This window comes from Equus asinus, chromosome 10 (genome assembly GCF_041296235.1).
Source record: "Equus asinus isolate D_3611 breed Donkey chromosome 10, EquAss-T2T_v2, whole genome shotgun sequence".
Taxonomy (NCBI): Eukaryota; Metazoa; Chordata; class Mammalia; order Perissodactyla; family Equidae; genus Equus; species Equus asinus.
Genome location: NC_091799.1, coordinates 108,421,699 through 108,435,031, shown reverse-complemented (window position 1 = coordinate 108,435,031; position 13,333 = coordinate 108,421,699). Strand labels below are relative to the sequence as shown.

General features: G+C 46.5%; 1 protein-coding gene across 4 annotated transcripts in view; it reads right to left on the bottom strand.

Annotated features, from left to right (window-relative positions):
* The window catches only part of LOC106835877 (palmitoyltransferase ZDHHC11), a 73,921-nt gene that overhangs the window by 25,383 nt on the left and 35,205 nt on the right, over positions 1 to 13,333 (bottom strand). For all 4 annotated transcript variants that reach the window (XM_070519906.1, XM_070519904.1, XM_070519905.1 and 1 more), the window contains 4 exons: positions 10,766 to 10,875; positions 9,740 to 9,774; positions 6,664 to 6,757; positions 2,829 to 2,863 (listed from right to left, as the gene is read on the bottom strand). In XM_070519906.1, coding sequence (XP_070376007.1) covers positions 2,829 to 2,863; positions 6,664 to 6,757; positions 9,740 to 9,774; positions 10,766 to 10,875 — 274 coding nt within the window. The remainder of the gene's footprint in view (positions 1 to 2,828; positions 2,864 to 6,663; positions 6,758 to 9,739; positions 9,775 to 10,765; positions 10,876 to 13,333) is intronic.

Genomic DNA, 13,333 nt, shown 5'->3' with positions numbered 1-13,333 from the left:
CCTCACACCCCCTCCCTGACTTCTGTCCCTGTCTCTGGGCTTGGCCTCCCAGTCCCCGTCCCCAGCATGGCCATCTGACTCCTCTGTCAGCAGAATGGGCTTCATGGTCATGGCACGGGCCCAGCAGGGAGCCCGGGCCATGACAGCAGCGGCCCGTGGGCTGTTCTGTGCTGGGTGGGGGCAGGACGCTTCCCTGTGGGACCCAGCGCAGCCTCCCCGACACCTGCTCAGCAGTTAGTGGTCCCTCAGGGAGAGGGCGAGGGCAGGGGGACCTGGAAGGGAGGGGCGTGTGTGTGTGTTTCCCTGGGATGGTTCAATACATGCTTTTTCCTTTTGTATTATAATTCTAAAATTGTAACAAATGGCTCTAGATGAAATTTGTTGTTAAAGGGTAGGAATGCAGTATCTAAATACGTTAATGTTTAAAACATTGAAAAATGTTTTCTAAAAGTAACCTTTGCTTCCAGTTCTATTGAGACGTACGTGACATATAACATCATATAAGGTTAAGGTGCACAACATAATCATTCAATATTTGTATATACTATGAAATGATTACCACAATAAGTTTAGTTAATATCCATCACCTCACATAGCTACAATTTTTTTCCTTATAATGAAAACTTTTCTCTCTTAGCAACTTTCAAACATACAATCCAGTATTGTGAACTAGTCTTTTTTTTTTATATCAGAGAGGTAATATATGCACCTTGTGTTCTGAGGAAAATACAGTGGGGAACAAGAATTAAAAATGTGCTTGTTGCTGTGGTTGCATTGCGTCTTCTCGAAAATGCCATATTGGAGTCCTGGTCCCCAGATCAGGGTGCAGACAAACTAATACAGATTTTGGTACAGGGAAGTGGGCTGCTGTCGTTACAAATATCTAAAAATGTGGAATTGACCTTGGAATTGGGTAATGAATAGAGGCTTAAAGAGTTTTGGGTGAATGATAGAAAAAGCCTAGATTGCCTTCAAAAGACTGTTGGTAGAAATACAGACATTAAAGGTGAGATTTCAGAAAGATTTCGGCTCTGTAGAGCAAGCTTCTATCACCTTAGAGAATTCAGGTATCATCATGAACAGAACGTTGCTAGAACCATGAAAGGTCACGGTGCTTCTGGAAAGGTCTCAGATGGGACAAAAGGAAGGAAGGCCATCAGACTTCAGAATTCTCCTGCAGGAAATAGGCCTGCGGAGCTTTCTGGCTGTGACATGCGTTATCCTTTAAGAGAAGGGAAAATGCTCCAAGATCAGGACCACCTCCTTGGTTCCAGAGGGTGAAGCCACCACCTCCATTCTCAAGGGCTGCTGTCTTTGTTAAGCAGAATTGGCGCTCAAGATAAACCAGACAGCATGATGGTGCCTGATGGTGACTCTCACGGTTTTGTCCGGCAAAGTGAATGATTAGAGGACTTGGGGCTGAAAAAGTCTCAACTGATTCTCAAGTTTTAAATGGGTAAGAAACCCAGCTTCCTGGCTGGAGCTGGGCGTGGTAGAGCCATTAACCGGGTGGCCTGGTGACAGCACAGGTCATCAAGCCAAAGAAGAGTATTCTCAGGACAAAATCTGAGCAATTTGCCCTGCTGGGTTTCAGATTTGCTTGGGACTGGTGACCCTTTCTTCCCTTTGGAATGGGAATGTCTATCCTATGCCTGTCCTCTCAGTATATTTTGGAAGCAAATAACTTGCCTGGTTTCACAGGTTCACAGATAGAGAGAGATTTTGTCCAGGATGAATCATATCCTGAGTCTCAGCCATCACTGATTTGGATGACTTAGATGATCAGATTTGGGACTTTGAGTTGATGCTTGCATTGGGGGAAGCTGTAATGGGGTGAATTATGCTGCACGTGGGAAGGACATGGATTTTGAAGGGCCAGAGGGCAGCCTGCTATGGGTTAAATTGTGTCCCTTCAAAAAAGATATATTGGAACCCGAACCCCTAGGACCTCAAAATGTGACCTTGTTTGGAGAGAGGGTCTTTCAGAAGCAATGAAGCTAAAATGAGGTGGTTAGAGTGGGCACTAATCCCAATATGAATGGTAGCCTTATGAAAAGAGGAAATGTGGACACACAGACAGACAGGCATAGAAGGAAGATGATGCAAAGAGACACAGAGTGATCCATGTCCACAAGCCAAGAAGGGAAGACTGGACCAGACCCTGCAGCCCTCAGAAGGAACAGCTCCTGCCAAGGCCTCGATTTCAGACTTCCAGCCTCCAGAACAGTGAGACAACACATTTCTATCTTTTAAGCCACCTCTTTTGTGGTACTTTGTTATGGCAGCTCTAGCAAACTAAAGCACTCACCATAACACTGTGAGCATATTTCTTGTTTCTGGATATTCTAGGAGATGATTTTTCATGGCCGCAAACAGTTTCATCACGGAGACAGAGCACACTTTTAAAAATGTGCACTTACTGTGGATCGTGGCCTTTATAATGGACCACTCTCAGCTCTTGTGATTTTGAAGGTGAAAGGTCATGTGCACTGCGTGTGCACACGTGCTTGTGTGCAGTGTTCCAGGGGCAGAGCTGTCACTTACTTAAATGAGCATTGACTCATTTCTGCAGATTAGTTCAGATGTTAGTTGTAAAGAAGGGAGAGAAGAATTATCGTAGTTTTTGCAAGTAGGATAAGTGAAAATGAGATACATGAATGGCTATAAATGTTAATAAAGTTAAATGGAACAATTTTATTTTCTATTGTATCATATTATTTAAAAATATCCCATCACAGATCAATTATTTTCCAAAGTAATTTGACTTAAGAAGAGAATATAGCTATTTTTCAGACGGCAAAAACAACTCTAGTAAGCACAGAACTTACCCAGAAGCAGATGAATTTGGGTCGACAACTGTTTGCTGTGGGGGAAAATGAAAATTAATAAAACAGAAAAAGAAATTTGATATTGAGGTTAATCTTTCAGAAAATTCAAGTCCGTTACTAGTCAGTTTTAAGTCATGGTATCTCAGGGAATCCTGAGGCCTGGGAAAGGACCTCACTGGTGGGAAAGCCCACTTCTTCCCAAACCCTGTTACAGGCACAAAGGTGTTTTCATGTCTCATTGGTAAGAACCCAGGAGTGGGAAGCTGGGTAAAATGATAAGAATGTATTTAAGTTTTTAAGAAAATGCCAAACTGCTTTCCAAAGTGACGTCACTTTAAATTCTCATTTTAGGGGTCGGCCCCGTGGCCAAGTGGTTAAGTTCGGCGTTCCCCTTTGGAGGCCTGGGGTTTCACCAGCTAGGATCCTGGGCACAGACATGGCACTGCTCGTCAGGCCACGCTGAGGTGGCGTCCCACACAGCACAACCAGAAGGACCTACAACTAGAATAGACAACTATGTGCTGGGGGGCTTTGGGGAGAAGAAGAAGAAGAAAAGAAGATTGGCAACAGATGTCAGCTCAGCTGCCAATCTGTAAAAAATACATTCCCATTTTACTTTCAGCTACCAACATATGAGCCTTCCCTTCCTCCACATTTTCACCAACACTTGGTATTGTCAGTCTTTTTGCTTTTAGCCATTCTGATGGGTGTGTAGCGGTATTCTATTGTGGATTGAATCTGCACTCCCCTAATGTTGAAGGCTGTGGCCATCTTTTCATGTGCTTATTGGCCGCCCACAGAGCCTCCTCGGTGAACGGTTTGTTATAACAGGGCTGTTTTCCTTACTGAGATTTGAAAGTTCTTTATATATTCTGAGTACAGTTATAGGGTTTGCAAATATTTATTCTGGCCTGTGGCTTATATTTTTATTTTTGTAATGGTCACTTTTGAAGAGCGGATGTTTTTAATTTTGATGAAGTACAATTTCTCATTTTTTTCTTTAATAGTGCTTTTGGTGTCATGTTAAAGAAAACTGTCTAACTCAAGATCATGAAGATTTTATTCTTTCTTCCTAAAGTGTTATAGTTTAGCTCTTAGATGTCAGTCTATGATCAATTTTGAGTTCTTTTTTGTGTATGGTGTGAAGAAGGGCGTTAAGGGGTTTTTTCTTCCTTTTTTTTTTTTTTGCATATAGTTATTTAATTGTTCCAATACTGTTTATTGAAAATACTCTTATTTCTCCTCTTTGAAATGCTTTGGCACCTTTGTTTAAAATCCATTGATCAGAAATGTAAAAGTTTTATTTCTGGAGTTTCTGCTCTGTTCTATTGATCTATATGTCGTCCTTATGCCAGTCCCACACTGCCTTGATTACTGTAGCTTTAGATTAAATTTTGCAGTCAGATTGTGGAAGTCCTCCAATTCTGTTCCTCTTTTTCTAAATTATTTTGGCCACTTGAAGTCCTCTGAATTTCCATATACATTTTAGGATCAGCTTGCTATTTCCTTAAAGAAAAATCTTGCTGGCTTGGTGGGAATTCAAAAGAGATCATGGTAAGTCTGTAGATAAACTTGGGGCAAATTTTCCATCATGGCAATATTGAGTGTTCCAGTCCACGAATATCGTAAATCTTTCCATTTATTTGGATCGTGTTTAATTTCTCTCAGCAATGGTTTGTAGCTTTAAGTATACAGATTTTGCACTCGTTTTGTTATTTTATTATTTTTGGTGCTGTTGTGAATGGAATAGTTTTCTTAATACCATTTTCAGTTTCTTCATTGCTAGTATACAGAAATATAGTTGACTTTTTGTATTGATTTTTATATGCTACTGCCTTGCTAATCTATCTGATTAGTTCTACTAGCTTTCTTGCAAATTTGTTAGGATCATGTTTCATGTAGAAACATACAGTTTCCCTTTCAAATCCATATGCCTTCAATTTATATTTCTTGCTTTAGTGCACCAACTGGAACTTTATTAAAATGTTGAAATAGAAGTTCGGAGTGGGCATTCTTGCCTTGGTCCCAGTCCTAAGGGGAAAGCATTCAGTATGAATTAGTTTTAAGTTTCATCTGTGCTCTTTATCAGATTGGGGATTTTTTTCTACGTTATGAAACTTCTTAATCATAGATAGATGCGTTATCATGTCAAATGCTTTTTTCTGATTGATGTGCTCATATGTTTATGGTACTTTATTTTATTAATATGCTTATTACATTAATCTAGTTTCAGACATTAAATCAACCTTGCATTCCTGGAATAAACCTCACTTAAGTCACAACATATAATCCTGCATATATGTGACTGCATTTGGTTTGCTAATATTTCGTTAATGATATTTGCCTGCAGATTCATGAGTGGTATCGGCTTATGATATTCTTCCTTTGGGATGACATCGTCTGGCCTGGCAGAATGAGTTGGGAAGTGTTACTTCCCCTTCTATTTTCTGAAAGTTTGTGCGTGATTGGTATTATTTTTCTTAAAGTATTAGGTAGAATTTACCAATGAAGCCATCAGGGCCTGGAACTTTCTTTCTGGGGAATTTTAAATTAGTTCAGTGTGTCTACTTGTTTATGTCTATTTGAATTTTCTATTCCTTCTTGAACCGGTTTTGGCAATGTGTATCAAGTCAGTAGAATGATAAATCTCTTTCTTAAGTAATAAAGCATATTTCAACCTTGGAACATTTATAATTAAGTAAAGAAAAGTTTAAGAGACCCAAACCCATAATGTCACTACTTTTGCATTACAGAGCCATCTCTGTGCGTTTGACGTTTTATGTTCCTGAATACTGAAGAGAATTTGTCCTGCTAGGTGTGGGGGGAAAGGCTTCAGCTCTCAGAGCCCGAAAGATCGGCCTGCACTTAGAGAGGAGCTGGGCCTCAGTGCCTGCTATTGGCCACTGAGTAGAAACAATGAAGCTGTGTCTGGAGAATCTGTAGTGGGACTTGACGCAATGGTCACTGACGAGTGTCTCTCAGGGTGGCGGCTGCGCGGTCAGGGCTGGCAGCAGGTGTTGCATGGGACTGGCCCAGGCAAATCGGAACACAGGATCACCCGGGTTTCATGGTCGCAAAGAAAAACCCATGGCCACTTGTTTGTGGCGTGGAGTGAGGATCACCTTTGGCGGCTGAGTCTTGTGGGGGCAGACTGGAGGCACGACAGGTTCCACTAAACGTGTCTCCAAACTTTTAGGACAGGTGCAAGCAAGGAAAAAGCCTTTGCTGACAATGTTACTGTGACTAAAGGTGGGTGCCAACCTCCTCCCTAGTTCTAAATTATTATGAGGAGGTCTCTCTCTGATGCCCTGCAGAGATTGCAGAGAGATGAAGCCCCTCCCTCAGAGGAAATGAAGTCACTGTAACCTTCAGAAATCAGCAGAGTCGCAAACTCTGCTTAAAAATTGCCCACCAGAAACCCCCAGGCAGCTGACCTCTGGAGCAGCTGCAGAAGTGGGTGGGCCTAAAAGGAGTCAGCCCTGCTGGCTTGATCCTGTGAGGAGCGGACACAGAAATGGTATAACACACACATGCACAGACACAACTGCACACCCACAGCACACCAAACACACTAACACACACACACACACACACACAAACACACACACACACACACAGAACACACAATACAAGCCTCACGGTCAAGAATACTTTCTGCCCCTCACTTTTTCTTTTATTTCCCACCTGCCTTTGCTCCCATTTGAGTAGCATCCCTGGGTACTACAGAAACGCTTCAAAGCAGCCAAACAAGCAGTTCCCAACATTGTTCTAGCCTCATTCTTGGCGGGGCCCTAGACCCCACATTTGGCTTTCACTCTGGCGGCTCTGGGCTTACCTTTGGCGGCGAGGATTTCTTTGGGTGTATGGTGCTTAAGGAGCACATGTTCTGGCACCAAGGAAACCTCAGGAACTGCTTGTGCTTCCCTTTGCTAGGACGGGGCAGGAGCAAGGAAAGAGTGTGTCAGCAAGGAAGAACTTCCTTTGGGCAGTGAGCTCACAGAGGGCCGATGAAGCCTGCAAAGCATCCTACAAGCGCCATTATTGTGGTTTCTGCCCTGTCGGCAGAACCTCAGAGGCCGGCAGACCCTGGGAGGCTGTTTGAGGGCTCCTGAATTGGTTGCACCCTGTGAAACGCCCTGCAGCAGCTCCACGTGCAAAGGACCGTGACTGCCTGCTGGTGGGACGCCAAGGAGAGGGGCTTCTCGCTGAGCACCCCACACTGGACCACTGCAGCCACACGTCTGTGGGTGCAGCAGTGAATCAGCAGGGCTCACTGACAAATGGACAGGATGATGTGCCTTGGCGCCCACAACATTCCCACTTGGTGGCAATTCCTTGCAGCAGCTCTAGGAAACTAACACAGGAGGAGTCTCCTGGCTTATCCAGGTCCAGTGTAGTCACATGAACTTCTAAAAACTGAGAAATAAGGAAGAGGAGGAAGTCAGAGAGTTCTGGAGCATGAGAAGGACTTGACCCACCACCACTGACTCAAAGACCGAGGGAGCAGCATGGAAAGCAGGAGAAAGCAATAAATTCAGTCAACATCTAAATAAGCTCAGAAACCAATTCTTCCCTACAGTTTCCAGAAAGGAATGCTGACCTGGTGAACACTGCCTGCTGCCTGTGAGGCATTAAGCAGGGACCCCGCTGAGCTTGTTCAGGCTCGTGACCCATGGACACTGAGCGAGAATGTCTTGTTTAAGGCACTCGATTTGTGGGAATTTCCTACGTAGCAACTGAAAACTAATACAAGCCGCTTGAGGGACATTATCTGGTAGAACTCCTTTAAAATTACGCAAGAAGGATCTTCAGATGTGTGATCCTACGCCCTATTCATGTTTCCATCTTATCTGGTCAATTTCTATACATCTGTTCCATACAATGTTCCAGAACAGACAAATGGTCCAGAAGAAACGCTCCCAATAAATTGGTCTGATAACCACTACTAGAGAGAGACCCCCTCAAGTTCCACACAAAGTTTTCCCCCAAAAGGTGTCTGCGACTAACATCAGCTCACTCCACAGGCTCTTACCGAGGGAATCTTCCTTCCTTGCATTGGCTTAGCGTCCTGCGATTTAAACACATTCCCTGACTCCTAGGAGCTGACACTCTGACGTGCTACAGCAGGCTTTGTGTGTCTACTTAATCGACCAGCAGGTTGACTACGCTAGGTTACCCTGGCAACGCTTCTGCAACAAAGGCCCTTGGTGTCGTCTGCCCCTTGCATCGGGAGGGTTTGTAACCTGCACGGTGCTACATCCTGCTTTCCGCACAACTGTGCCTTTCAGTAAACAAGCTTAGCTCGTCTTCCTGTTGAAGTACAGACTAGATTGAAAATGAAAAATAATTTTCCAGAAATGAGGAATATGGTACATCCCAAAGATGGAATAATTTATATTCATAAAAATCATGTTTTTGTTTTAACAGACACTGTTCACAATAAATGGAGTTTTTAAAAAGGCTTCTAAAGAGTTGTACTTTACATTTTTATGAAACAAAACATTATATAATGCATTATGTATATAATGTATGTTATTTCCTTCATAATAAGAATAATATTAAAAAGGAAGACTTGGAAGATACTAATCAAAACGCCAGCAGTGGCTATCGGTGGGTGGGGAACTATAAAGTGATGTTCATTCCTGCAATGGGAATTTTTGCTGTTTCCAAAGTTTTCATAATGAATGTGCACTGACTAGTCAATCTGAAAACACTAGGTTTTGGTCTTTGTTTGGCTTTAGAGTGTAAGTTTGCTGACCTAGTTCCAGTTAAGTCTGTCATTCTTGACAGGAAGGGGTAAAAGAAAAGTGCTCTTAGATTGTATTTAAAGGATCATAGAGAATGCGTCAAACTGAAATTCGAGTGACGTAAATTTTCACCACAGTCTTGCCAACCAGGTTTCTAAGGAAATAAGTTTAGTAGGAAAAATAGTGGGTCGTCTGAAAGGGAAGGACGTTTTCACACTAAACTCCACTCCTGATTGTTAAACTGAGCAAACTCGCGAGTCGGTCCAGCCGTTGAGAAGCGACTAACGGTGCGTTTCTCCTCAGCTTCCCTTTTCGGACTCACGGAGTCTCTCTGCCATGTGGTTGTAGGATGGTGAGATTTGAGCCCCCCAGGAACCCGGCCCCATCCTCCTGGCCCGGGAAAGCTGGAGCTGCCCTCAGCTGGTCTCGGCAAAGGGCGGGGCTTGGGGAGCGCAGCTTGGGAAGGGCTGGTGGCCGCTCTCCCGGCCCCTTGGTGCCCCAGGGGAGACTGGCTTGTGGTGTCCCTGTCGTGACTGCAGAGATGCGCAGCTGTGGGTGGGGACAGTGTTGGTCCCTCCCACATACAGGTGAATGTTTACTGTAACTCCAGTTCCAACTCCAGCTTTCTCGGAACTGCACAGAGCGGTTTTAAAGTTCATATGGAAAATAAGTGTGTGAAAGAACTGTCAAAAGTAATGAAAAAATCTCGAGAGGGATCCGCCTAGCAGATGTTGAAAGGCGGCTCAGTGAAACCTCATCAGCTAAACAGCACCGTGTGGCTGAAGGACACAGAGCAGTGAGGCAGACACCAGCATCCAGAAGCAGATCTGGGCCCAGTGCTTGTGGGAATCTGGGGTATCACAGAAGGGGCCTTTCGATTTGATGAGGAAAGAAGGATCGTTCATCCACAAGGCGGCGACCACAAGTCGCATTGCAACAAAATAACCTTGGCTCCTGTCTCAGTGAATATAAAAATAAATTCAAGATGGCTTGAAAATCAAAACGTAAAGAAAGCAAATAAAAATTATGCAAATATTAGCAAACAATAGGGAGGATATTTGTTTAACCTTGGAGTAAAGAAGGCTTTTTAAAGCAACACAGTGAAAACGAGAGGATAGCTATTTTTCAGACAGATAGAACAGCTCCAGTAAGATGACAACTCACCCACGCGCAGACGGACTCAGGTCTTCATCTGCTTCCTGTCGGGGATGAATGAAAATTCACAAAATGAAAAAAGGCTGCTGACACTGAGCTTATTTTTCGACAACATTCAAATCAATTCTTAGTTGATCCTGAGCAATGGTGCCGCAGCATCCCCCCGGTCCTGGGAGAGGGTCTCACGGGGGGACACCGCCTTCACCTCAACCCTTGTCACCTGCATAGGTTCGTTTTCCCTTCTCTTTGGTTAGAAGCCGGAATGGGAAGCTGGGTCAAATGATAAGAACATACTTAGCTTCTTAAGAAAATGCCACACTGCTCTCCAAACTGGTGTGATCTTACATCCCCACTGGCAACGGGGGAGCCTTCCACGTCCCCGGCTTCACCAGCACTTGGTATCATCAGTCCTTGTGCTTTCAGCCCTTCTGACTGGTGTGCAGTGGTATCGTGTTGTGGTTTCAATTTGCACTCCCTTAACGCTGAAGGCTGTTGACCACCTTTTCATGTGCTTATTTGCCGCCCATAGATCCTCCTGGCTGAACAGCTTGTTCAAATCTTTTGGCCCGTTTTAAAAACTGGGGTATTTTCCTCATAATTGAGTTTTGAAAATTCTTTATATATTCTGGATACAAGTATATGATTTGCAAATATTTTATTTCTGTCTCTGGCTTATATTTTCATTTTGTTAATGGTGCACTTCGAAGAGCAAATTTTTTTTAATTTGATGAGGAGCGGCTGCAGAAATGGGTGGGCCTAAAAGGAGTCAGCCCTGCTGGCTTGGTCCTGTGAGGAGTGAACTTAGAAACAGTGTAACACACACATGCACCCCACAAACCAAACACACTCACACACACACACACAAACATGCCCAGCATCACACACATCACGCGCACACTCCCACACACAGACTCACAGGACCAAGCCAGTGCAGAAGCAGAGGGTTGTGGCTAAGAGGTCCCAGCCTCAGGGCAATCTGGGGCATTGTCCCAGCCCTGGATGAACATGAGTGGTGACGCAGAGGGACATTGGTACCTGTGGCAATTCTATTTGGATGGACAGCCCTTTCTTCGCTTCTGGGGTTTTTGCATCCTGTCGGAGGCGGCCCTGTGTCATATATTCAAACGTGCTCATCTTTTTGGCCACTAGAAAAGAGAAAGAAGGCAGAGGATGGAGTTATTATTCATCAGCTGTGCTTGGTGCCCAAGAACAAGCAGGCAGTGCACCCTCCCAGGGCTCCAGCGGGGGCGTCGGGAGCTGGTTCCTAAGCTGGAACACTGAGGAGCTGCTGGACAGCCACTCCAGAGCACACCCGGCCATTGGGCAGCAAACCTGAGGCTCACTGGCCCCCCATCCCAGGCACGGCTGCCCTGCTTGCCCCACAGGCCCAGAAAGTAAATATGGACCTATGGCGAGTACCGTGCCCAGCTCGGTTTGGATTAAGCTGAGACACTGGCTGTCCAGCACGTGGCAGAAGCACCTCAGGATTTTAAAAGGAAATCTGAGAGACGTGGCTGTCAACGCAAAAGGAGTACTAGTGAAGATGGGCTCTGTGCCTATTTTTGCCTTGTGCTTCCACAGAAGGGCCAGACTTTCCATTTCTCTGTCCCTAAAAACCAACACACATGAAAACAGAAGGTTTATAATTATTTCTGGAAAGTGAAAAGGGCCACCCTCAGAAGCCTATTTGCAGCTCGAGGAGCAGACAGTGGCGCCGGCTGCCCCACAGACCCAGTGCAGCCCTCGGAGGCTGCCTGCCGGGCAGCTGGTCCCCGAAGACGGAGCCCCAGCCCTTCCCAGGCAGGTTCTACAGGGCTTGTGTTTCTGTTTTGCTTGCGCTTGACTTATCTTTCTTGATTAACTCTACCTGGCTCTTATTCCATTCTTCCACGTTCCCTCGGAACCTGTGTCAGAGTTTGAGGATATAAAACTTGCACTTGTTTATATTCCAGTGAAAATAGTCATTCTTTTGCACGAGTTTGCACAAATACCATCAAAATCAGATTATAAGCAAGCCCTGTGTGTCCCAGAGCTCACACTCGTTCGGAGTAAGTTTCCTGTAAACCGTTTTAATCTGGCAGCGACGATAAAGTCTCAGAGGAGAGGGAGTCGCAGAGCTTTAAGCCTCACGGGCGAGGAACTGTGAGGCCGAGCGCAGCGTGTGCCAGATGGACGCCAGAGAGTCTCTCCCCGTGTTCTCAGGTGCCCGCGCCTTAGTCTGCTCCCCCTAACATCACCCGAGACACTTTCTCTCCCACTGGCTGTGGCCGTGGTTTCCCTCACACCTCGGTGCGGGCACTCTCTGCATCCACGTGGATTCCCGGATATCCTGTCCTCACCGACGGTCCCACTCCCACTGATGTGCTGAGGACTCGTCAGAGTGCCCCTCTCCCGGGCTTCAAAAGGCAGCATCCAACTGACGTGTCCCTGAGCACTCCCCCACGCCGGGGCGCTCCCGCCTCCTGCAGTCTCTCCCCTGGAGTGGGGGCTGGTCCTAGTCACTTGCACAGAAAGTGATGAGACGTCACTTCCCAGACTGGGTTGCAAAAGGCTAGCTTCTGCCTCGCTGCCCTCTCATGTGCTCCTCGGATGAAGCCAGCTGCCCGGTGGCCAGATCCTCTGTGGAGCGTCCACACAAGATGGAACGGATGAGGCCGCGGGCCAAGAACTCACGAGGAACCAGGGCAAAGAGCTGACCCTGCCAATGACCCGGGGATGCACCTGGAAGTGGGTCCTCCCAGGTCCAACGAGACCGTGCCCTGCTGGCACCTTGCCTGAAGCCTCGTGAGGGGGCCCGGGCCAGAGGACCCTGCTGAGCTCTGCTGACCTCCGACCCACAGAACTGGGAGGTAATAAACGTGTTGTTTTAAGTGGCTACGTTTTAGGTAATTTTACTCTAACTAACAATAACTAATATCCCAGCTTTTTCCTGGAAATCTATCCTTTGATGTGCAAATATGGTAAAATCGGCATGTGCAGTCCTGAACCTGGTGCTTTTCTCCCCCACTGAGGGTCTCTGTGTGTCACTGTGGGCAGTGAGTGACACCGCTGTCCTCCTGGTCGGCTGAGTGGGAACCCTGGAGGCCCGTGCGCTCACGTCCGACTCCACTTGGTCCTGAAGGCCCGTGGATCTTGAGTCCTCCAGGCCCCTCACCCTGTTAGCTCACCACGTCCCTCCTGGGTGGCTGCACGGGCGCCCAGCCGTGCTTGCCTGCCTCTGACTTGCCAGCTGCAGGCAGTCATGCATGCTGCTGCTGCGGCGCCATCCCAAAAGTGCACCCCTGACCCCGTGACCCGCTGCTCCCAGTGCCACCAGTGCACCCAGCAGCTTTGGGAAGAGCTCAGCCGCCTGGGCTTCGGGCGCTGACTCCATGCACTGCCCGGCTCGGCGGGGGCACTCCCCGACTAGACCAGCCCCACAGCCACCAGGTTCCTCCTGCTGCTGCCTTCTCCTGGAGGCTGCGGAGGGTAACTGTGGTCACTTCTAGGGAAAGCCTCACAGGGTGGGGGAGCCCCCCAAGTCAAGGACACAGAGGAGCCTGCCACATGCAGCCACCAGGCAGACACTAGAAACCCACCGGTTCTCCCTGCAGCGTTTGGTGA